A 22,640-nucleotide genomic window follows, 5' to 3' on the forward strand; every position below is an offset into this window, starting at 1 on the left:
TGTTATTATTGCTATTGTTATTATCGCTATTATTATTATTATTGTTATTATTATTATTATTATTAGCGTGAAGCCACTTGGGTGCACTCACAGTATTGTTCTTCTTTTTCTGCTTATTATCATTGTTATTATTTTACTAGACTCGAAAAATAACAAAATAAATCAGAAATCCACATGAAAAGAGAAATCTGTCAAAGAACAATTCAATCATTTATTAGTAACAAAACATTGTGTGAATTCATTGTAAGCATGAAAATATAAAAAGTATAGTATAGTATAAAAAGGTATAAAAAAAGTAATAAAAAAATGACAACAAACCCCGTGCTCCTAATAAGATCGCCAAGATATCAACAATTCAGTCACATAAATTGATTAATTGATCAACACATTGTTGAACACATGACATTTATTTAGAAACAAAACATGTATAATGGAGCCTTTATTAGCTTTTATTGCATTTTTGGGGGTCTGTTGTGATTGAAAGTTAAAACTAAAGGTTAATAAAAGCAAGTCAAACACTGCAGCTGTTCTTCACATTTTTGGCAAGTCAAGTCTTGTTCGTACTCTCTGTACCTGGAGGCAGCTTTCACAAGATGCACTGCAATACTACATTTGTGAGCGTATTTGAATGAATAAACGAATTAATCCGTAGACAGTAATTACATCTGATATTTACAATCTTTGCTCAAATAATGCAGTAATTCCAAAGGTGAACTCAAAAAATGTCATTGAGCTTGTACAAAGCTAGAAAAATCATGTTCCTCTTCAAGAACACTCCTCTGTCATCGTGGACGTCTGCCTCCTTCACAGCTTGGTTGAGGGCTAAATTGGACCTTCGTCATGTTTATTGTTTTTGCACTTGCATGGCAAAGGTATATGGCCTTTGTAAAAGTTCCAAGCCAAGAGGACGAGCAAGCACACCGTCAGCAGCCCAATCACTGCATGGAGTCCAGCAACAGTGGGTCCATCCTTCTGAGACTGAGGAACAGAAGCCCGGTCGCCTGCCGCCTCGATGACGCTCACATCATACTCAGCAGCTGGAGCGATATACTCCCCTGCTTTTGAGCTTTCCACTGCAAGGCAGCGATACCGACCCGCATCCGAGTGAGTGGCATTTAGAATGAGCAGTCCATCTCGAAGCTGCTGATGACGCGGTGAAGGGATCAGGGGGCTCTTGTCACGTTCCCATCTTGTCGTTGCCAATTTTGAAGGTAAAAGGCAGGAAAGCTTTAGGTTCCCACTTGACCAGACAGACTTATCAACGACTGAGACAGGTTCTATGAACATAAAGAACTGATATGTTAGTGCCAAAGGGACATGCTAGTTTATATACCACAATACACCAACCAAAACAGTCACACACTCCTAAAGGTCATTCAGTGGTCTTCCTCAGACAATGTGGTCCTTCTAAGCAGATGTGGCTGGTTAGCATTAGGCGAGTAAAGTTCTCTAAAGGGTTAAATGTGACAGTTGAGGGGCTGAGGGCCATCAAATAATGAGCAAAATAAGTTGTAAATAAAGTTTTAAGAAAGTCTAAACTAAATAGATGATAGGTGAAAGTGTGCGATACTCACTGGCTTTCGGACAAAGAGAGGCTTTTCCTTCCTCCACACTCTGGATTAGTCCTCTGAAGTGGAAACATAACTCTGTTAATGTCTGTGAAGTTGTCTCAACAACTTTACATTAAGAACCACTTTCTGATTCACTACACACATTTAGAGCAAAAAAGCTCTTCACAAGAAATTATTGTGGAACGTATGACATGATGTTTACACACTTTTTTGTAGCAGAAACATCTGTACATCGGCCAGCAGCTTGGTCCCAGCCACAGTAAGGGTCTCTGGCAAGAACACAGTCCATGCAAGACAAAGTTCTTCCACAGGAGGATGGTGACACCTGCACGACTCCAGAGTCTGAGCCTGCGTAGATCAGACGCTATAGAAACAAGATCATTGGTTATGAGCTTGACAAAACAAAGCAAAATAAAGACACAAAAAGTCTCCCACCGTGATGTTGGAGAACTTGAGAATCTTTATCTGCTCACGGGCCTTGAACACTTGAACCTCCTCGATGATGAACATCTCTCCATTGTAGTTCACGGCTTTCACAATGGTTCCTTCCTCTTTCATAAGACAAGATGGGTTGCAACAAACGCGGCTGGTGAATGAATGCAAATGTTTACAAACCTGTACCGATGAACATCACATGGTACTTTTTGCCATTTACTGCCTGTACTTGGTCGACAATAATACGACTGTATTTCACTCCCTTTTGCACCAGTAAAGGCTCGTTTGATATCGGCTCGATAGCCTGATCCATGAGAGGTTTATCCTTGACAAACTGCAGGGTCCGGTCCGGAAGGTCGAGCGTTTGAGTAAATCCAGCTTTACGAGCTTCATCATCTATGCACTGCAGAGGAAAAAGTTATAGGAAGAAATTCCCCACAAAATAAGGAGTGATGGACTCACCGCTCCAGGCCGAGGGGAAGGAACCTCCCCGCTGTACATCACCCACTTCACGTAAGAGGTTTCAACATGAACTGGGTTCTTGTATTTTCCCTCGGCAAAGACTCGGCTGATGTCAGACACACGGTAAGCACAGACAGCGGACAGCTCTGATGTGTCACTGAAACGGAGAGCCAGCGATTTGACTGTAAGATGCCGATTGGAGACATGGGTTTGTAAAAGTATACGCACGACTGTGGTGTGAAGACGGCGAAAAACAAGCACTTCTTCCAGTGTTCCTGAGGGTCACACCAGCGGTACGTGTCCTGGATAATGTAAGGAAAGGCTGAGTCCAGAACGGGGCAGTCCAGCCTTGCTTTCAGGAAGGATGTCCATTTCTTCTGCAAAATCCTTAAACCCCCCAGGTCTCCCTGCAACATTGAATCCACAAGGCGTTTTCACAGAGGCAGCAGGATGGTTTTATGCTTGTGGGTGTTTACCTTGCAGACTCGAGCAACACGCGAAACAACTGTCTTTGTGTAGCTGTCATACTCCACGGCTGTCTCACTGAAGAACAGGTAGACTTTGTCATCATCCCCCTCATCGCTTTTGTCACTCTCAGGCATCTGAGCCAGAGAGACGAAGTTGGGTTCTAACGCGGAGAAGAAAAATTTATCAGCACATTGAAAACAAACAGCTCCGGCACTGCATTAAAGGTACGATATGTGATGTAAAACAGTTTCAGCAAGCCACAATTTGAGTTGAAAAGCCATGTCACAAACATGCCACCTCACCATTCAGCCAGGAGCGTTTGAACTCTGTGCGGATGACGCTGTCAGAGCTGCGCATCAGGACGGGATCAGAGCCAAGAAAGTTCATGACTGTAGCAGAGTAGATGTGGTCCTCTTGAAAGTCAGGACACACAGGCTTAAATAAATCCATTATACTTACAAGTTTACTTTATTTATTCATTCCAATAAATGCTCACTCACCGACCATTATGGAAGCATATCTCTGGAAAGGGTCAAATGGGCACTTTCCTTTCCCTTCCTCTGCTTTCTTCTCAAGAATCAGCTCTCCATTTGCGTAAGACTGAGGCAGAGTTAGTCAAAAAAAATGTACTCGTCGTCCTAAATTATACTTCAATAAAACAATATGTCTCACCATGTAGTCACACTCCGGATCATAAGCATACGTTCCACACACGTACATCCTGTTATCTTCCAGTTTGTGCAGAATCCTGATATAGTTATTGCAGTCTGTCTGTAAATTTAGAAGGAGAAGCGGGAAAATGTATTTTCTTACAGTTTTACGAACAATTCACGTCCACCTACCTCTAGGTTTTTCCCTTTGCTTACACATTGGTCTTTTTTATCTCTCGTTACTTCCCAATTCACCTGCAGGAGACACATCTCTTAAAACTGTAGTTCTTCCCGTGTTCCCAAAACATTTATTTGACCAACACTCAGAAATCTAAAATGGTTTACAGAACAGCCTAAATATTATACACAGATATAAAAACATAAGTGAATTTAAAAATAGTAATTACTATGAAATATTTGTTATTACCATACTGTTACATGTATTCATGATGTATTTTCTATTTGATGCATATGGTTCAAAATATATATTTTTTATTCATTATTTTTTATATTATATTTTTGTTGTATTATTGCCTTTCCAGATTTATGCATTTATTTGTTTAAGTAGTATTTTCTGCATTTTTGCGTGGACTTACCTGGAGGAAAATTATAAATATTGAATATAATCAATGTAATAATGCATGAATGAATGAATGAATCAATGTTTAAATATTTTTTTAATGTTGTTAAAAATGATAGAACAACATGAAAAACATGAAAATTATTGTTTATTAATTTGAGTTTTTATTTTTGCATTTATTAATTTGTGTATTTATTAAACTATGTATTCATGTACATCATGTATTTATTACGCCTTTCCTGTCCCATGTTTATGACAATAGAGGCTTGTATTTATGAGAGAACTTGCATGGAAGTCTTTGTAAAACACTCACAGAGGCACGTTTCTTGGAGATGTCTTTGAGGTCGAGAGCGTAGATGACCCCCCTGGCACCCACCACCAGCAGGTCCAGGTCCTCCCTCAACAGCATGGTGGAGTAGTTGAACACTCCCTCCTCATGAAACATGTGGGAGTCTTCACCTTAACACAAGTGATGAGCTAGTGGTGGTTCTGAACTACAACATGAGCACTGGCTTAACGTAAAACAGCATCACTTACTGTTATATGGTACAAATCTTCGAGGGACCAGCTCCAGTGGTGATGAAGAGTCCATGGTCAAGACCAGTGGCAGCAGCCACAGAGCACAGAGAAGGAACTGCTGATGCATTTTGTCTTTGTGGGAACAGCAGGAGTTTAAAGCGTTATTAGGTCCTTAACAGTCATGCAGGCGTGAAGTCGTCAAATGGCATCTACGAAGAGTCCCTGCTGCCAACCAAACGGCCCCAGGTCTGGCCCCTGTCTGCAGGGTTACCCATGCTGTGATGGATGACACCAACTACAAACCTGAAAGAGATATGCATTTGTGAATAACTCCAGCAACTTAACTGACGAAAAGGGCATAAAAAGCGATCCTAACAGAAGTCGAGATCTGGGGCCGCACACTGAAAATTCCTTGAAACAAAGTGTGAGCAGAGAAAGCAGAAAGAGCTAAAGTCATCGCCCCAGTAAATCTGTCAGAGCTATAGTGATGTTAATGAGGGGCAGTGAAAAGCGTTCAGCAGGGTGCAGGGATGTCCACTTTAACTCTCCTGGTGCAGTGAACACAATAAGATCTAGAGTTAAGGAGAAAGTCTTTTGACTAGAGAGAACTCAGAAACAAAACTTCAGGGCTTCTCTTTCGATTATAAAACAACTTCACATCAGTCACACTACTTCATAACAGGAAGACGGGATGCAATGAAATAAGAAGCTAGAAGTAAAAAATGTTACAAAAATGTTGTGCTCAATTAGATTATCAGTATAACTACATATTTAAAATGGCAATTAAAGCCTGTTGTCTCTTCATGATGACTCTGACTGGACGTTTATTGGATTCTACTGATGCATTTTACAATACAAGCGCAGTGAAACGCTCCCTAATATGGCTGTCTTTCAACACCCTAACGCGACAAACCCATACTGACAGTCGTTTGAATGTACCCACAGAGGGTGTGTGCGCGCGCGCTGACCTGATGAGCTGCAGCATGTCAGAGAATGCAGATGTTTTACATAGTTGTCGCCAAAGCCATACTCGCACGCAGGCGCGCGCATATCATGGTTTTCCTCCTTAGTATAAAAAAGTTGAGTGCGACTGAACTCACTCACACACCCATTTATCGATAATACTCGATGCGTATTCATGAATCCGACACTTAGGTGGAGAGTTTAAATTGAAGCGGGGAAACAGAAGACACGCACAGCGACGATGGTCAACACAAATCAAAGAGAATCAATCGCTTACCTGCGCAGGGCAACGCCCCAAGTTACACGCTTCCTCTAGAACACACCTAGCGTATTTCCCAACGTAAAAACAATCATTGTTTTACTGGTTTTACAGCGCTCAATAGTTCCCCACACAACGGCAAGAACTGTCTAGACTTGGGTGCGATTGACTTACCGGAAAATGGAGTTTCAAAGTCTCTCATTTCCGCAGGAGCCTTCAGAGAAAACAGCGCTTATCTGCGTCTACGACACTCATTGGGCCACAACCCGCGGAGACGATTTGTGTGTTTCTCTCAAGTCACTTCTCAGCGTCTGCGATTGGTGGACGGGGCTCCTGTGAAACGGATCCTAGGTCCGATTAAGAACGCTTTATTAGCAGGAAATTGCGCAGTCAAGAACGCACACGGCTGATTCGGGATCGGTGCAGCAGTGTACTTCACTGTAGATTGCTTAACTCATAGCCATTTCTCCTTCACAATAAACAGAAGGTGCAGCAGTTACAATTGTGAAAAATAAAAATAGAAAATGAAAATAAAGACCACATTCTTTAACTAGCTCGATAGATGGATGGGGGTGACACTGCACAACAGCACCACAGTTGTGTTTATTGCTTCATTGACTTCACCACATTTATGATTGACGATTCCTTGATGTTTTTAAAAAAACGATAACTATTATTTTTCTGTTTAAAAAGAATTTCGACACAATGCACACTATTGGACAGTTGATGGCGCTAAACACCCGGCAGTGTTTTTAGTCGACATTAAAAGGTGACAAATTAAATGCAAATTTGTATTTTTAATGGAGATACAACATGTTGGATTAGTATTTCCTTTGTTTGCAGTGTTCATTTGCTTTTAATTATCTTTTTTTTCTTTCAACGGTTCTTTTCTGGTGACGTAAAACACACGCGCGCCAGCATCCGTTGGATTACGTCATGTTCATGCGACAAAAAACATTTATGAACATACGCTACGCTCACCATGGGCTCTAAATCTCGACGTCGGTCCAGATCCAAAAGTCAAACTCGGGACCGAAAGAATCGATCCAAAGTAAGCAGATCCCGGTCCCCAGATGTAAGGAGGGGTCGTAGTCGGTCTATGGAGAGAAAACAAGTTAGTCGATCTCGAGGACGGTCCGACAGCGGTTCCCCTGGTCGAAGTGGTTCCGACACGGACGCGAAACAAAGACGCGGACGATCATCCAGGTGAACGTTGTTAACGTTTTTTATATACGTTTTTATGCAATGTAATTACTTACTCTTTTGAATTACTAAAAAAGACAAATATACTGTACATTGCTCTTACCAAAAAACGAAGATTTTCACTTGTGCCAGTGGTTCACTTCACTGCAATACAGTTATAGATACACCATTATGAAGTCTATCGTGATCAACATTATTACATGGCCACTGAAGCGGTCTTATGTAATAAGCTGCATTTTTGTTGTGTTGATTGTTTGCTGTTTTGACTGTGTGGACGTTCACTCTGTTTAAAACGGTTCATTAATAAATGCATTTTTGTCCCAGCTCTGAAGCGGACAACACAAAATCCCGCAGAAAAAGGGAACCTGAGCGTGTTAGAGCTACGTCTCGTGAGAGAAGGGACAAAAGATCCTCATCTTCCTCCCACTCAAGTGACAGCAGTGGTGACAGGAAACACAGACGACGAAGAAGTCGCGATAAAGAGAGATCTGAGCGAGACTCCAGGAAAGACAGATGGACTGGGGGCAGCAGAGACCGAAAAGGTAATAGAGACAAAAGCCCGGAGAAAAGAAAAAAGACACATCGGAGCCAAGATGCGAGAAGGCAGCGTTCAAGTTCCCCAGATTCGTCTGACAGCTCGGGGTCCGACCCAGAGAGGAGAACAATTAATGAGAAGGAGGACAGGAAAAAACAGAAGGAGATGATGAAGTCTTTGGAGACCCCAGAAGAGAAGAGGGCAAGACGACTGGCAAAGAAAGAAGCAAAGGAGAAGAAACGTAGAGAAAAGATGGGCTGGAGTGAGGAATACATGGGGTACACCAACGCTGACAACCCTTTTGGGGACAACAACCTATTGGGCACGTTTAAATGGCAAAAGGTGAGATTCCAGCTTTTTGGATTTGAGTTTTTTGTCACAGTTTTAATCGCACATTTATTCTCAGGCTTTGGATAAGAAAGGAATTGGCCACCTGGGAGAAAAGGAGCTCAAAGAGAGAAACAAACAAATCCAGGAGGAAAATCGAAGAGAGTTACAGAAGGTATTTGAACTGTTCTGATGTGAAGCCGCAGCAGCACTGATGAACTTAATGATATTTGTAGGTGAAACAGTTGCGTCTTGAGCGGGAGCGAGAAAAAGCCATGAGGGAAACGGAACTGGAGATGTTGCAGAGAGAAAAAGAGGCAGAGCATTTCAAGACCTGGGCCGAACAAGAAGACAACTTTCATCTGCATCAGGCCAAACTCAGGTAGCAATGTTTGCAGTCGCTAGTTCATTTTGTTTGCACCACAGTTTATAAACAGAACTAATCATTAGAATGTAAAGCAAAAACTACAATGGAATCAAGAGTAATTTATTTACGTGTGTTGGGTTTCAGGTCAAAGATCAGGATCCGTGATGGTCGTGCGAAGCCCATTGACCTTTTGGCCAAGTACATCAGTGCAGAAGATGATGATCTGGCAGTTGAAATGCATGAACCATACACGTTCCTTAATGGACTGACCGTGACTGACATGGACGATCTCCTTGAGGACATCAAGGTGATCATACCTACAACTCTCCATCTCCGCGGCGCTTGACAGCTGACACCGGTGTGTGACAGTTGTGGAGAGTGTGGTGGCTTTTGGTTCACTATTGTGGTTTTAAACTTATTTTTAATACTGGGAACCTTTGACAATGACACTGGTCGACTCTTGAGTGTTTATTTTATTAGATGGAGTTGTCCTCATAGGTTCTCTGACGCGGTCGTCTGCAGGTCTCCTACTGCGCTGGAGCCTCGGCGAAACACCGTGGTGAAAATAGTTGGAATTGGACAGACATCCGCTCCGCTATTGGCGGTGGCATCCTCTTCCTTATTAGGGTTCACTGATCGTGGACACACTCTCTCAGACAGCGCTAGTGCTGCAACCTGGCATCAGTTAGGGACTATCAACAAATTCAAAAGCGGTGTGAAGTCTTCAAAAGGCAATGGAAAACAACCATTTTAGGAGAGAGAAGGTTGATTCCCAGAATAGAATATGACTAAATGATCATTTATTCACATTATTTCTAATATTTCTTCAATAGCATCTAGGAAATGTGTCCAGACTGGTCCATAGTTGAAGTCAACTGTTCAGAGACATGAGATACAGCAGATAGACGGCTCAATTTAACCCCTAAATAAAACTGGTAGAGCAGTCTGTCAGACACCAGCGGCTTCTACCAGAGATGTGAAACATTGAATTTCCCATCTGTACACTAATAAGTTTCACCACAAAAACATCATAAAACCGTTTCAAGAGAGACTAGTGTGTCCAACACATGGTATAGAATGAAAATTTATTTATCATGATAATTATCTTTATCACCGAAATAACCATATTTATTGCGATAACGTTTTTTGTCCACATCGCCCATCCCTAGAAGCAACCAATCTATTCAACTGCAGGAACTGGAGGAGATGAGAGGAAAAATGTGAAGCTAAAAGACAGACTTAAACAGTCAAATACATGATGTTTGTAATTGTTGTGAAGTTACAGTGGATTGTGGACAGCGTCTCGATGTACTTTGGTGTAATCCAACCCTAACAGTGTAACCTTTTTAATCTAAGCCTCATTTCTCCTTTAGGTTTATATGGAGCTGGAGCAGGGCAAAAACGTGGACTTTTGGAGAGACATGACCACCATAACTGAGGATGAGATAAACAAGCTTCGGAAACTGGAGGCATCTGGAAAAGGACCGGGTACATACATCCAGTTGATCTAATGTTCTTTCTGTCACTAGAGCTGTATTCTTTATCGGAAAAACTCACCTGGCCACCTCATTGCTGGTGACGGTTATGTATGTTTAAACAACTTTGGGTTCTCGGCTTAATATTATTTGCAACCTCTAGGTGATCGCCGTGAGGGCATCAACACAGCTGTCAGCACAGATGTTCAGACCGTGTTTAAAGGGAAGACATACAGCCAGCTGCAGGCGCTGCACCTAAACATCGAGTCTAAAATCCGAGCCGGTGGCTCCAACTTGGATATCGGGTACTGGGAGAGTCTGTTGCAACAAGTGCGAGTCTATTTGGCGAGAGCGAGGTAGGCACCTTCACACACCTCCAGCTGATGTTAAACTCCACAAGCTTCAAAGTGATATTGTGAAAAATATTTGTTTTTGCAGGTTACGAGAGAGACACCAGGATGTGCTACGGCAAAAACTCTTCAAGCTGAAACAAGAACAGGGAGTGGAAAGCGAACCTTTGTTCCCCATCATCAAGGATGAACCGGTGACTGAAAGTATTGAGTAAGTTGAATTGTGTCCTCAACATCGGGTGTGAATGTTTACATCCAGCAGAGTGCTCCGACATGACTCGCATGAAACGTGACTTGGCGACACACTAATCGCACCCGGGTAGCTGCTGGTGTCCAGCCTCCAAAGCGACTTCCCCTGCCTCTCAGGTCATGTCAGAAAAAACGTCTGTCTGCTGGGGTGGCGGGGCTAAAGTTATTGGAGCGAGCGGGATTGGCGTTTTCAACTCCAGTGTTTGATGAGACAAAAACATGGAGCTTAAAACCTGCTGAAACGTGTTGCATCCTCTGCTCCTATATTGTAGTAATTGTGGCTCCGCGTTGACTTGACGTTTAGTCGGTTTTGACGCTCAAATCGTGTTTGGTGTGACCTGTTTTGGGGACGGTATTAGGATAACAAGGAACAGAAACCTGTGTAAGCATCTCGTGTTATTAAACAGCAGGAGCAGAGACGAGCCTGGCCTCTCTTCGACTTCATCCACTGGAAGAGTGGCAGATGCGGCATGTGGCGGGGAGGCTGACGAACCAGGTCCATCGACATCAGCCGGCACCAACCGAGCGGGTGAAGACGAAGAGGGAAAAAAGGACGACGACAAGGGGGAAGAGGACAAAGGGGAAGCAGTAGAGGCTGTGTTGACAGAGGAGGATCTAATCCAGCAGAGCCAGGCGGAGTATGACTCCGGCCGCTACAGTCCAGCTCTTCTGACGTCCTCAGAGATGCCGCTTGACACTCACACCATCACACCAGAAGAGGACGCGCACAGGTTGCAGCTAGCGCGCAGGCAGCTGCAGGCTACAGGTACCTAACAAAATCTCTAAGACTTGCAGTACCTCTTTTCAAGTGACAGATGGTCACTTTTCTGCCCTCCCGTCAGGTGATGCCAGCGAGAGCGCCGAGGACTTCTTCGTACGCCGCGCCAAAGAAGGAATGAACAACGACGAAGCTCAGTTCAGCGTGGAGATCCCCGTCACCGGGAAGATGTACCTGTGGGCCGACAAATACCGGCCCAGGAAACCACGCTTCTTCAATCGAGTGCACACCGGCTTCGAGTGGAACAAGTACAACCAGACTCATTACGACTTTGACAACCCGCCGCCGAAGATCGTCCAGGGTTATAAGTTCAATATCTTCTACCCCGATCTGATTGACAAGCGTTCCACCCCTCAGTACTTCCTTGAGCCCAGTCCTGACAACAAGGACTTCGGCATCTTAAGATTCCACGCCGGACCACCGTACGAGGATATCGCTTTTAAGATCGTGAACAGAGAGTGGGAGTACTCTCACCGCCACGGTTTCCGCTGTCAGTTTGCAAATGGTATCTTCCAGCTTTGGTTCCACTTCAAGAGGTACCGCTACAGGAGATAAGCCCATGAGCACCTGCAGTTTTAAAATCATGGATGTACATTTTTTTTTTTTGCAGTCTTTTGAGATAAACGTGGTGAGAAGTGCATTTGTCATTGCTTTGTAAACTATATACCCTGTAATATCAACAGAGGGCGCAAGACCATCCTCACAAACTTCCTGGTTACAGCATCGTTTAATAAATAAACTAGTAATTTGCTAAACAGTCTGCTGCAAAATCGTTTTCATTTGTAACTAGTAAACTGGAAAATGACCACTCTTATGTAAATAAATGCTTTCAGTATTAACTCCTATTCTAGTCCAAAAGAGTATCTGCAATACAGAATTGCATGTCCCAAGGTCTGTTAGAACAAGTCCATCAAAGTGTGTTTCCCACTGGTCAGCTGTAACTGTACAGCAGCTCAGTGAACATCGGGTCAGGAATCTGTAGATACGTGTGTGATTTTTGACATTGTTACTCTATTTTATTACAATAATGACATTCAGCAATATGTGAACATGGGTTGAACAAAAATAATAAAAGTTATAATTTAAAAAAACAGCATATAAATAAAGACTTACACATACACAACTCTCGCATTAAAAAAATGATGGTCTTTTTAAGAGAAAGAACGATAAAATTTAAAATGAGAAAAAAAGTAAATGAAAACCACAGATATTTAATAAATAATGCAATGAAGTTGAAGCCACATAAAATGATTACATTTACAAATGTGCACATTTACAAATTACACTTACATCAACGCAGGTCAAAAATTGTAAATATAAAAATTATTGTCATGCAAAATACATTTATTTAATAGGTGTGGTCAGATTTTGTTATTCTAGGGGGAAAAAAAAGTTCTTTAATCGGCTCCTTATTAATCTCAGTGAGCCCAGAGATGCATCACAGAAAGAAAATTTATCAATTTAAGCTTCAACGTAATACTGAGTTGAGTGTTTTCACTGCTGAACAGGGTCTAAACATGATTTATTCTAGAGTGGAAACCTCATTTTGTTCTGTGTCAAGCTGCTCCTTGCTGCTGACAAATATTTGAGATTCCTGATCCACATTATCTCTCTGTCTTCCACGCTTACAAGGAAGGACTAAGTGACCTTTGTAGAAGTTCCAGATTAGGATCCCAAAGAAAGCACAGACGGCCAGCACCAACGCGACCTGCTGAGCAAGGACAGGGTAATTGTACAGCGGAACCTGAGCTTCTCTGGTTTCTTCCTCCATGGTAACATTGTACTGGGCAATTACAGTTATGTATTCATCCTCTCTGGACCTCTCCACAGAGAGGCAGCGGTAGAGACCAGTGTCAGACTTTGAGACATTCAGGATGAGCAGTCCATCTTCTAGCTCCAGACGACGAGGTGAAGAGACCAGTGGAGAATGATCTTTCTCCCACCTGATTGTAGCCAGCTTTGATTCTGAAGAGCAGAGAAGCTTCAGATACCCAGGAGCAGCGAGGGATTTCTTCTCAGTTCGAACTTCTAGGAATGGGAAAAAAACAAAAGAAAAAACGTAATGCCCATGATTCTTGACTACTTTTGCAAAAGGGTTGGAGAAGTCTGTTCTCACCAGTTTTGGGACACAGAGAGGCGTTGCCTTCTTTAACACTCTGGAGCAGGAGACTGAAAAACAAAGCAGGAAGCTTTCTTGTCTGAACAGTCATGTGGGTGCACACCATCGATTCAATTCTAACGGATCATATTGTAGTGCAAATTGATGTGATCCACCTTGAGCTCAGTGGCTCACATTTTGGACCAGAGTCTCACCTGGGTGCAGCAGACAGAGCAGTACATCGGCCAGCAGCTTGGTCCCAGCCACAGTAAGGGTCTCTGGCAAGAACACAGTCCACGCAAGACAAAGATCTTCCACAGGAGGACGCTGACACCTGCACGACTCCAGAGTCTGAGCCTGCGTAGATCTGACGCTGCACACCAGAGAGAAACTCACATTTCAGCACAAAACATATCTTGCCCAACATAACCCACGTTCTCTGAAGTGTGTGAAACTATTTATTCCAATCCATTACCGTGACGTTGGAGAACTTGAGAATCTTGACAGGCTCCGAACGCTTGAAGACTTGAACTTCTTCGATGATGATCATCTCTCCATCGTAGTTGACTGCTTTCACGATGGTTCCTCTTTCTGTCATGTTGGAAGACAAACAAATATAAAATTGAAACTGACATTGTGTGATGCTTCAGAACCGAAGAAGTACACACATCACATTTACACACCTGTGCCGATGAACATCACATAATGGCTGTCGCCATCTGCAGACTGAACTTGGTCGACGATGATGCGTGTGAAGTTGACTCCCTTTATAAACAGCAAAGCTTTCTGTCCGACTGGCCTCACCGGGTCACCGATCAGTGGATGTTTCTGAATGAACATTAGAGTGGAGTCGGGAAGGTCGAGACTCTGAACGAAGCCGGCTTTACGTGCTGCATTATCTATGCACTAAAGAACAAATAGAGAAGAGTAAAATAAATGCATCATAAATTTGAACAAATCACTGAAATGGGTCCACTTACCGCACCAGGCCGAGGTACTGGCAATTCCTTGTGATGCTTAAACCATTTCAAATCTATCCCCCCCACCACTTCTTCAGTCATGAATTGTCCTTCGGCAAATACTCTGCTGACGTCCGGCACTTGGTAAACACATACTGCTGACATGTCTGTTGGCGGACTGAAATAGAAAGAGATTCAGCGACTGCGGAGAAGTTAGGAGACGAAAACATGTCAACATTGAAATATACGCACGTCTGTGATGTGAAGACAGCAAAGAACAGACATGACTTCCAGTCTTGTTGGGGGTCACACCAGCGATAGGTGTCCTGGATAACGTATGGCAACTTGGAATCCAGAACTGGACATTCTAGTCTGGCCTTGATGAAAGATGTCCATTTGTCTTGCAAAGTCCTTGAACCTCCACGGTCACCCTGCAAGTTCAGCAAATTAATTGGATGGACGGAGGATGCACAAGGAAAAAACGGATTTGTCCTCACCTTGCAGACTCGAGCCACGCGGCTAACAAGCACGTCTTTGTAGCTGTCATACTCCACAGCTGTCTCAGTGAAGAACAGGTAGATCTTGTCATCATCTCCAGTGTCGCTGTTTTCACTCTCAGGTATCATCTCCAGGGAAACAAAATCAGGGTCTGCCATTGACAGAATACATGTCATTCCGCGTCATAACACTTGAGCAACAACTAAGTAAAGCACCATAGAACCAGGATCTTCTATCATCAGTTCGCATGAGGGTTTGAGAACGTCGTACCAGGACCTTTTGAGTCGCTTGAAAATTCACTGATGTTGCAGAGTAGAGATCGTTTTCTTGAAAAAAAAAGGTGATTTAAGGAATGCAAATGTGATAGAAATGAATCCTCGTGTAAAAGTACTCACCGAGCATGATCGCAGTAGACCTCTCGAAGGGATCATATGGGACCCTCTCCACTCCAGACTCTCTCTTATTCTCAAGAGTCAACTTTCCATCCTCATATGCCTGCAAAGCCAGAGAGTGTTTATGATGCTAATGCTTTGGGGATGTCATTGATGTTTGTTGTGCATCTTAAATGTTGTATGTTGTATGTTCCAATGTTTTCTTCAGCTGTGACAAGCTGTGACAGGATTTTAAGCATTGTCGATAAAACAAACATCTCTCACCATATAATCACATTTTGGGTTGAAGGCGTTGGTTCCACATACATACATCCTGTTGTCTTGTCGTTTCAACAGAGTTTTAATCTGGTTTCTGCAGCCAATCTGAAAATTCATAAAAATGGCAAAAGTCATTTCTTCCCAATATTCAAGCAAAAGTCGAAGTCCATCATCCAGGAAGAAAAATAAATTTCCATTCAACTTACTGCTCCATTTTTTCTTTTCCATACACAATTGGTGACTTGCTCCGGTGTCACGTTCCATTCCACCTGAATATAACAGAATAAATCAATTAAAAATCAAACATTGGACTGTTACAACTGTTGCACTCATTCACATGTTACCAAAGGCAAACAATGATGTCACAGCTGGATCAATGAACCCATCTGCTACTAATTGAACACTTAGACTTGACCACGTTGATCAGTCGTAGCAGCCCTGGCTTTAATATGTACAGACTGGAAGGTGGGGATGAAACGATCTCAACAAAAAGTTATCTTACCGAGTCGTTTTTCTTGGAGATGTCATCGAGGTGGAGGGCGTACAGCATCCCGCTGGCACCCACCACCAGCAGGTCCAGGTCCTCCCTCAGCAGCATGGTGGAGTAGTTGAACACTCCCTCCTCGTGAAATGCGCGATGAAATGCGTCTAGGCAGAAAATGAATACGTCTAAAACACAGGACAAATACAAAGAACAAAGTTAGGGACTCACTGTCATAAGGCACGAATTTGCGAGGGGCAGGGTCCAGCGGTGAGGCCAGGTCCAACAGCAGAAACAGACAGAAAAAGAGCACTGGAATCATTCTCGTTTCCTTTTGGCCAAGGGTCTCAATAAAATGTCTTTTGGTCTGTGGACTATTTATATGTGACAAGAGTGATTCTGAAACTTTGCCTTTGTTGATGCTCATTGTTACGTCACTGTGAGCAGAGCAACAAAGGCGCAATAGCTTCTTTACAGCAGGAATGAAAGACTGCCAATATTTTGAATCCACCGCCTTCATTTGGCGGCCAATGCAGTCTGATATGAAGAATCTAACAGGTGGACATCAACATGCTAAAGTTAGCATCAAGCTAGCCGACTACACTCGCATGTTTCACAGTTGGTGAACAAAACCCATCAACGCAATATCATATGATGGTCAGAGTTAATCTCAACATATTTTCAAATCTATTACTCACTGTTTGATGTTAAATTTCGAGATTGCTCCGTTGGAATACTGGAAGAGTTCTGGCGGGCGGGAGAGTCCCGCCGCATTTGACGTACAAGTAATGCGTCCCCAATGAACGAACGCAGAACGCGATTTGTTCCGCATCTGGTGAGTTCTAAACGCAGTCTCCGCCCAGTAAGCGAAGAACCGTCACGTCGTCTGGCTAGTTCAACCGTCAAGTCCTACCACAACCAGGGAGGAAGGGAGTTTGGTGCACGTGCAGCAAACCAACCAAGCGTCGCCCCCAGACAAGTGAACAATGGACTGTTGCTGTTCAAGCGACAAAAACACGATCGGTTTTTATATGTTGTTTTTAATAAAGGTTTAATGACGTCTGATGAAGCAGACACATTATTATATTGTTATTGCACACATTTTATTCACTACTTTATAAATGCACGTGAAAATAAGGCTTCACCCTGTTGAATCCTGGCCCTCATAAAAGCGCAAAAACATCAGACCAGACAGTGGTGTTATTTATTGACAATAATAGCAATATGTATTTGATATTCACAATATACAGCATAGTTCGGTAAAAGTAATGATGCAATGTCATATAATTTTGTTAATTTTCCCACTATCATGAGACAAATATAGATGTATCTTTGGAGTATTAGCATTCTGACGTTGAACAAAAACAAGACTAATGTCACGGTATTCATGGCTACAACTAAAGAAAAATAGAAGAAAAAAAAAAATATATATATATATATACATATATCAATCTAATCTAAATCATGCTGCCTAGAGATGTCGTGAGGTAAATTAAAGGCATTTCAAGCGTCAACATAAGAGTGATGTGAGTCAGCGTGGTCACCTAGGGTGATTAATGTTTCAGTGGAAATCTAATTTTCTTCATTTTCTGGCTGATCCTTGCTATTGGTGCAAACATGAGATTCCTGATCCACTCTGTGTCTCTGTCTTTTGCACTTACAAGGAACACGTAAGTGACCTTTGTAGAAGTTCCAAACAAGAAGCCCATAAAAAGCGCAGACGGCCAGCACCAACCCAATCTGCTGAGCAAGGACAGGGTAATTGAACGGCTCAACCTGAGCTTCTCTGGTTTCTTCCTCCATGGTAACATTGTACTGGGCAATTACAGTTATGTATTCATCCTCTCTGGACCTCCCCACAGAGAGGCAGCGGTAGAGACCAGCGTCAGACTTTGAGACATTCAGGATGAACAGTCCATCTTCTAGCTCCAGACGACGAGGTGAAGAGACCAGTGGAGAATGATCTTTCTCCCACCTGATTGTAGCCAGCTTTGATTCTGAAGAGCAGAGAAGCTTCAGATACCCAGGAGCAGCGAGGGATTTCTTCTCAGTTGGGACTTCTAGGAATGGGGAAAAATAAAAGACAAACAAAAAACTTAATGCCCATGATTCTTGACTACTTTTGCAAAAGGGTTGGAGAAGTCTGTTCTCACCAGTTTTGGGACACAGAGAGGCGTTGCCTTCTTTAACACTCTGGAGCAGGAGACTGAAAAACAAAGCAGGAAGCTTTCTTGTCTGAACAGTCATGTGGGTGCACACCATCGATTCAATTCTAATGGATCATGTTGTAGTGCACATTGATGTGATCCACCTTGAGCTCAGTGGCTCACATTTTGGACCAGAGTCTCACCTGGGTGCAGCAGACAGAGCAGTACATCGGCCAGCAGCTTGGTCCCAGCCACAGTAAGGGTCTCTGGCAAGAACACAGTCCACGCAAGACAAAGATCTTCCACAGGAGGACGCTGACACCTGCACGACTCCAGAGTCTGAGCCTGCGTAGATCTGACGCTGCACACCAGAGAGAAACTCACATATCAGCACAAAACATATCTTGCCCAACATAACCCACGTTCTCTGAAGTGCGTGACACTATTTATTCCAATCCATTACCGTGACGTTGGAGAACTTGAGAATCTTGACAGGCTCCGAACGCTTGAAGACTTGAACTTCTTCGATGATGATCATCTCTCCATCGTAGTTGACTGCTTTCATGATGGTTCCTCTTTCTGTCATGTTGGAAGACAAACAAATATAAAATTGAAACTGACATTGTGTGATGCTTCAGAACCGAAGAAGTACACACATCACATTTACACACCTGTGCCGATGAACATCACATAATGGCTGTCGCCATCTGCAGACTGAACTTGGTCGACGATGATGCGTGTGAAGTTGACTCCCTTTATAAACAGCAAAGCTTTCTGTCCGACTGGCCTCACCGGGTCACCGATCAGTGGATGTTTCTGAATGAACATTAGAGTGGAGTCGGGAAGGTCGAGACTCTGAACGAAGCCGGCTTTACGTGCTGCATTATCTATGCACTAAAGAAGGAATAGAGAAGAGTAAAATAAATGCATCACAAATTTGAACAAATCACTGAAATGGGTCCACTTACCGCACCAGGCCGAGGTACTGGCAATTCCTTGTGATGCTTAAACCATTTCAAATCTATCCCCCCCACCACTTCTTCAGTCATGAATTGTCCTTCAGCAAATACTCTGCTGACGTCCGGCACTTGGTAAACACATACAGCTGACATGTCTGTTGGCGGACTGAAATAGAAAGAGATTCAGCGACTGCGGAGAAGTTAGGAGACGAAAACATGTCAACGTTGAAATATACGCACGTCTGTGATGTGAAGACAGCAAAGAACAGACATGACTTCCAGTCTTGTTGGGGGTCACACCAGCGATAGCTGTCCTGGATAACGTATGGCAACTTGGAATCCAGAACTGGACATTCTAGTCTGGCCTTGATGAAAGATGTCCATTTGTCTTGCAAAGTCCTTGCACCTCCACGGTCACCCTGCAAGCTCAGCAAATTAATTGGATGGACGGAGGATGCATAAGGAAAAAAACGGATTTGTCCTCACCTTGCAGACTCGAGCCACGCGGCTAACAAGCACGTCTTTGTAGCTGTCATACTCCACAGCTGTCTCAGTGAAGAACAGGTAGATCTTGTCATCATCTCCAGTGTCACTGTTTTCACTCTCAGGTATCATCTCCAGGGAAACAAAATCAGGGTCTGCCATTGACAGAATACATGTCATTCCGCGTCATAACACTTGAGCAACAACTAAGTAAAGCACCATAGAACCAGGATCTTCTATCATCAGTTCGCATGAGGGTTTGAGAACGTCGTACCAGGACCTTTTGAGTCGCTCGAAAATTCACTGATGTTGCAGAGTAGAGATCATTTTCTTGAAAAAGAAATGGTGATTTAAAGAATGCAAATGTGATAGAAATGAATCCTCGTGTAAACGTACTCACCGAGCATGATCGCAGTAGACCTCTCGAAGGGATCATATGGGACCCTCCCCACTCCAGACTCTCTCTTATTCTCAAGAGTCAACTTTCCATCCTCATATGCCTGCAAAGCCAGAGAGTGTTTATGATGCTAATGCTTTGGGGATGTCATTGATGTTTGTTGTGCATCTTAAATGTTGTATGTTGTATGTTCCAATGTTTTGTTCAGCTGTGACAAATTGAATATCTCCACTGGGGAATCATAAAGGGCATCTCATGGGACATTCTGCTTTAAATGTTCTTATTTCTCAACTAAGCATGTTTCCGTTCTTGGCATCTGATTTATCTGTTAAATTTCTGGCCTCTTTTCTGAATAGTTCTTTTTCATGATGAAAAATACTGAGGTGACTTTATTACAGATTTGTTTAAGACGCTTTGATCGCTGTGGTGATTCCCACAATGCGGCAAATTGACATTTTTGATGAGTCGAAACTCCAAGGGACTCACGGGCACAGCTTACCCCCCATGTTTGGAGATATATTTGTTGTCAGCCATTCAACATAAACCATAGAGCTTTGAACAAGGAGGCCATTTTCTGAACTTGACTGTTGCTGAACATTTCATTTTTCATTTGGATGCGACCCTACGTCTAAGTATCTGAGATCTGATTACTGAAGATGGAAAACTATGCTCACAACCATGATAAGATGACTAAATAATATCCATTTTTCTATGTATTTTAAGCATTGTGTCGATAAAACAAACATCTCTCACCATATAATCACATTTTGGGTTGAAGGCGTTGGTTCCACATACATACATCCTGTTGTCTTGTCGTTTCAACAGAGTTTTAATCTGGTTTCTGCAGTCAATCTGAAAATTCATAAAAATGGCAAAAGTCATTTCTTCCCAATATTCAAGCAAAAGTCGAAGTCCATTATCCAGGAAGAAAAATAAATTTCCATTCAACTTACTGCTCCATTTTTTCCTTTCCATACACAATTGGTGACTTGCTCCGGTGTCACGTTCCATTCCACCTGAATATAACAGAATAAAGCAATTAAAAATCAAACATTGGACTGTTACAACTGTTGCACTCATTCACATGTTACCAAAGGCAAACAATGATGTCACAGCTGGATCAATGAACCCATCTGCTACTAATTGAACACTTAGACTTGACCACGTTGATCAGTCGTTGCAGCCCTGGCTTTAATATGTACAGACTGGAAGGTGGGGATGAAACGATCTCAACAAAAAGTTATCTTACCGAGTCGTTTTTCTTGGAGATGTCATCGAGGTGGAGGGCGTACAGCATCCCGCTGGCACCCACCACCAGCAGGTCCAGGTCCTCCCTCAGCAGCATGGTGGAGTAGTTGAACACTCCCTCCTCGTGAAATGCGCGATGAAATGCGTCTAGGCAGAAAACGAATACGTCTAAAACACAGGACAAATACAAAGAACAAAGTTAGGGACTCACTGTCATAAGGCACGAATTTGCGAGGGGCAGGGTCCAGCGGTGAGGCCAGGTCCAACAGCAGAAACAGACAGAAAAAGAGCACTGGAATCATTCTCGTTTCCTTTTGGCCAAGGGTCTCAATAAAATGTCTTTTGGTCTGTGGACTATTTATATGTGACAAGAGTGATTCTGAACTTTAATCCAACTGTATGTAAAGTGGCAAACTTTGCCTTTGTTGATGCTCATTGTTACGTCACTGTGAGCAGAGCAACAAAGGCGCAATAGCTTCTTTACAGTAGGAATGAAAGATTGCCAATATTTTGAATCCACCGCCTTCATTTGGCGGCCAATGCAGTCTGATATGAAGAATCTAACAGGTGGACATCAACATGCTAAAGTTAGCATCAAGCTAGCCGACTACTCGCATGTTTCACAGTTGGTGAACAAAACCTATCAACGCAATATCATATGATGGTTAGGGTTAGGGTTCAGCAACATAATCTCAAATATGTTAAGATTATGTTGAGATAATCTCAACATATTTTCAAATCTATTACTCACTGTTTGATGTTAAATTTCGAGATTGCTCCGTTGGAATACTGGAAGAGTTCTGGCGGGCGGGAGAGTCCCGCCGCATTTGACGTACAAGTAATGCGTCCCCAATGAACTAACACAGAAAAAAACAACCATGTTTCTTGACTACTTTTGCGAAAGAGTTTGAGAAGTTTTTCCTCACCAGTTTTGGGACACAGACAGGCGTTGCCTTCTTTAACACTCTGGAGCAGGAGACTGAAAAACAAAGCAGGAAGCTTTCTTGTCTGAACAGTCATGTGGGTGCACACCATCGATTCTATTCTAATGGATCATGTTGTAGTGTGCATTGATGTGATCCACCTTGAGCTCAGTGGCTCACATTTTGGACCAGAGTCTCACCTGGGTGCAGCAGACAGAGCAGTACATCGGCCAGCAGCCTGGTCCCAGCCACAGTAAGGGTCTCTGGCAAGAACACAGTCCACACAAGACAAAGATCTTCCACAGGAGGACGCTGACACCTGCACGACTCCAGAGTCTGAGCCTGCGTAGATCTGACGCTGCACACCAGAGAGAAACTCACATTTCAGGGTTGTAAATGAAAGAGAAGCTCAACAGTCAGTGGAGTCATTACCCTGACGCTGGAGAACTTGAGAATCTTGATCGGCTCCGGGGTCTTAAAGAGACCTTAAAGAGTCTTAAAGGTCCCAGAACCATCAAGGAAATGGTGAAATTGCAACGTGCAGTTTTACAGTCACGTGGACATCAAGACATATATTCTGACATTTTAAAACAGCAGACTCACAGA

General features: G+C 43.0%; 4 protein-coding genes across 15 annotated transcripts in view; 1 reads left to right on the forward strand and 3 right to left on the reverse strand.

Moving 5' to 3' along the window:
- Positions 1–227: 227 nt before the first annotated feature.
- LOC128769864 (semaphorin-4E-like) lies at positions 228–6,226 on the reverse strand. Of its 2 annotated transcripts, none has more exons than XM_053883906.1 (15): positions 6,082–6,226; positions 4,704–4,988; positions 4,480–4,625; positions 3,779–3,841; positions 3,609–3,707; positions 3,437–3,536; positions 3,239–3,349; positions 2,945–3,096; positions 2,697–2,875; positions 2,469–2,625; positions 2,187–2,409; positions 2,007–2,122; positions 1,778–1,935; positions 1,575–1,627; positions 228–1,277 (listed from the first exon to the last, which is right to left on the reverse strand). In XM_053883906.1, exons 2-15 carry the CDS (start codon positions 4,810–4,812, stop codon positions 823–825), a joined length of 2,121 nt encoding a protein of 706 aa, XP_053739881.1. In that variant the 5' UTR covers positions 4,813–4,988; positions 6,082–6,226; the 3' UTR covers positions 228–822. The 2 variants fall into 2 exon arrangements, with proteins under 2 accessions (XP_053739881.1, XP_053739882.1); XM_053883907.1 differs by lacking the exon at positions 6,082–6,226 and adding an exon at positions 5,926–6,062.
- A 625-nt stretch (positions 6,227–6,851) lies between these two features.
- cactin lies at positions 6,852–11,948 on the forward strand. Of its 2 annotated transcripts, none has more exons than XM_053884464.1 (10): positions 6,852–7,113; positions 7,435–7,987; positions 8,052–8,147; positions 8,209–8,354; positions 8,484–8,646; positions 9,713–9,827; positions 9,978–10,170; positions 10,253–10,375; positions 10,821–11,179; positions 11,256–11,948. In XM_053884464.1, exons 1-10 carry the CDS (start codon positions 6,890–6,892, stop codon positions 11,744–11,746), a joined length of 2,463 nt encoding a protein of 820 aa, XP_053740439.1. In that variant the 5' UTR covers positions 6,852–6,889; the 3' UTR covers positions 11,747–11,948. The 2 variants fall into 2 exon arrangements, with proteins under 2 accessions (XP_053740439.1, XP_053740440.1); XM_053884465.1 differs by having other exon boundaries at positions 10,824–11,179.
- Positions 11,949–12,035: 87 nt separating this feature from the next.
- Positions 12,036–16,808, reverse strand: LOC128770151 (semaphorin-4E-like). 3 transcript variants are annotated; one of them, XM_053884467.1, is made up of 14 exons: positions 16,576–16,808; positions 15,899–16,065; positions 15,603–15,665; positions 15,403–15,501; positions 15,142–15,241; positions 14,962–15,072; positions 14,746–14,897; positions 14,501–14,679; positions 14,270–14,426; positions 13,973–14,195; positions 13,765–13,880; positions 13,505–13,662; positions 13,308–13,360; positions 12,036–13,219 (listed from the first exon to the last, which is right to left on the reverse strand). In XM_053884467.1, the coding sequence occupies exons 1-14, from the start codon at positions 16,649–16,651 to the stop codon at positions 12,714–12,716; spliced, it is 2,160 nt and encodes a 719-aa protein (XP_053740442.1). In that variant the 5' UTR covers positions 16,652–16,808; the 3' UTR covers positions 12,036–12,713. The 3 variants fall into 3 exon arrangements, with proteins under 3 accessions (XP_053740442.1, XP_053740443.1, XP_053740441.1); XM_053884468.1 differs by having other exon boundaries at positions 12,039–13,219; positions 15,899–16,015; positions 16,576–16,730; XM_053884466.1 differs by lacking the exon at positions 16,576–16,808 and adding an exon at positions 16,109–16,531 and having other exon boundaries at positions 12,046–13,219; positions 15,899–16,044.
- A 251-nt stretch (positions 16,809–17,059) lies between these two features.
- The window catches only part of LOC128770149 (semaphorin-4E-like), a 28,808-nt gene continuing 23,227 nt past the window's right edge, over positions 17,060–22,640 (reverse strand). For all 8 annotated transcript variants that reach the window (XM_053884459.1, XM_053884463.1, XM_053884458.1 and 5 more), the window contains 15 exons: positions 22,235–22,392; positions 22,038–22,090; positions 21,113–21,279; positions 20,817–20,879; positions 20,617–20,715; positions 19,867–19,966; positions 19,686–19,796; positions 19,470–19,621; positions 19,224–19,402; positions 18,993–19,149; positions 18,696–18,918; positions 18,488–18,603; positions 18,228–18,385; positions 18,031–18,083; positions 17,060–17,937 (listed from right to left, as the gene is read on the reverse strand). In XM_053884459.1, the coding sequence (XP_053740434.1) occupies positions 17,450–17,937; positions 18,031–18,083; positions 18,228–18,385; positions 18,488–18,603; positions 18,696–18,918; positions 18,993–19,149; positions 19,224–19,402; positions 19,470–19,621; positions 19,686–19,796; positions 19,867–19,966; positions 20,617–20,715; positions 20,817–20,879; positions 21,113–21,279; positions 22,038–22,090; positions 22,235–22,392 (2,277 nt within the window). In that variant the 3' untranslated portion in view covers positions 17,060–17,449. The remainder of the gene's footprint in view (positions 17,938–18,030; positions 18,084–18,227; positions 18,386–18,487; positions 18,604–18,695; positions 18,919–18,992; positions 19,150–19,223; positions 19,403–19,469; positions 19,622–19,685; positions 19,797–19,866; positions 19,967–20,616; positions 20,716–20,816; positions 20,880–21,112; positions 21,280–22,037; positions 22,091–22,234; positions 22,393–22,640) is intronic.

The sequence above is a fragment of the Synchiropus splendidus genome, chromosome 13 (assembly GCF_027744825.2).
Source record: "Synchiropus splendidus isolate RoL2022-P1 chromosome 13, RoL_Sspl_1.0, whole genome shotgun sequence".
Classification (NCBI taxonomy): Eukaryota; Metazoa; Chordata; class Actinopteri; order Syngnathiformes; family Callionymidae; genus Synchiropus; species Synchiropus splendidus.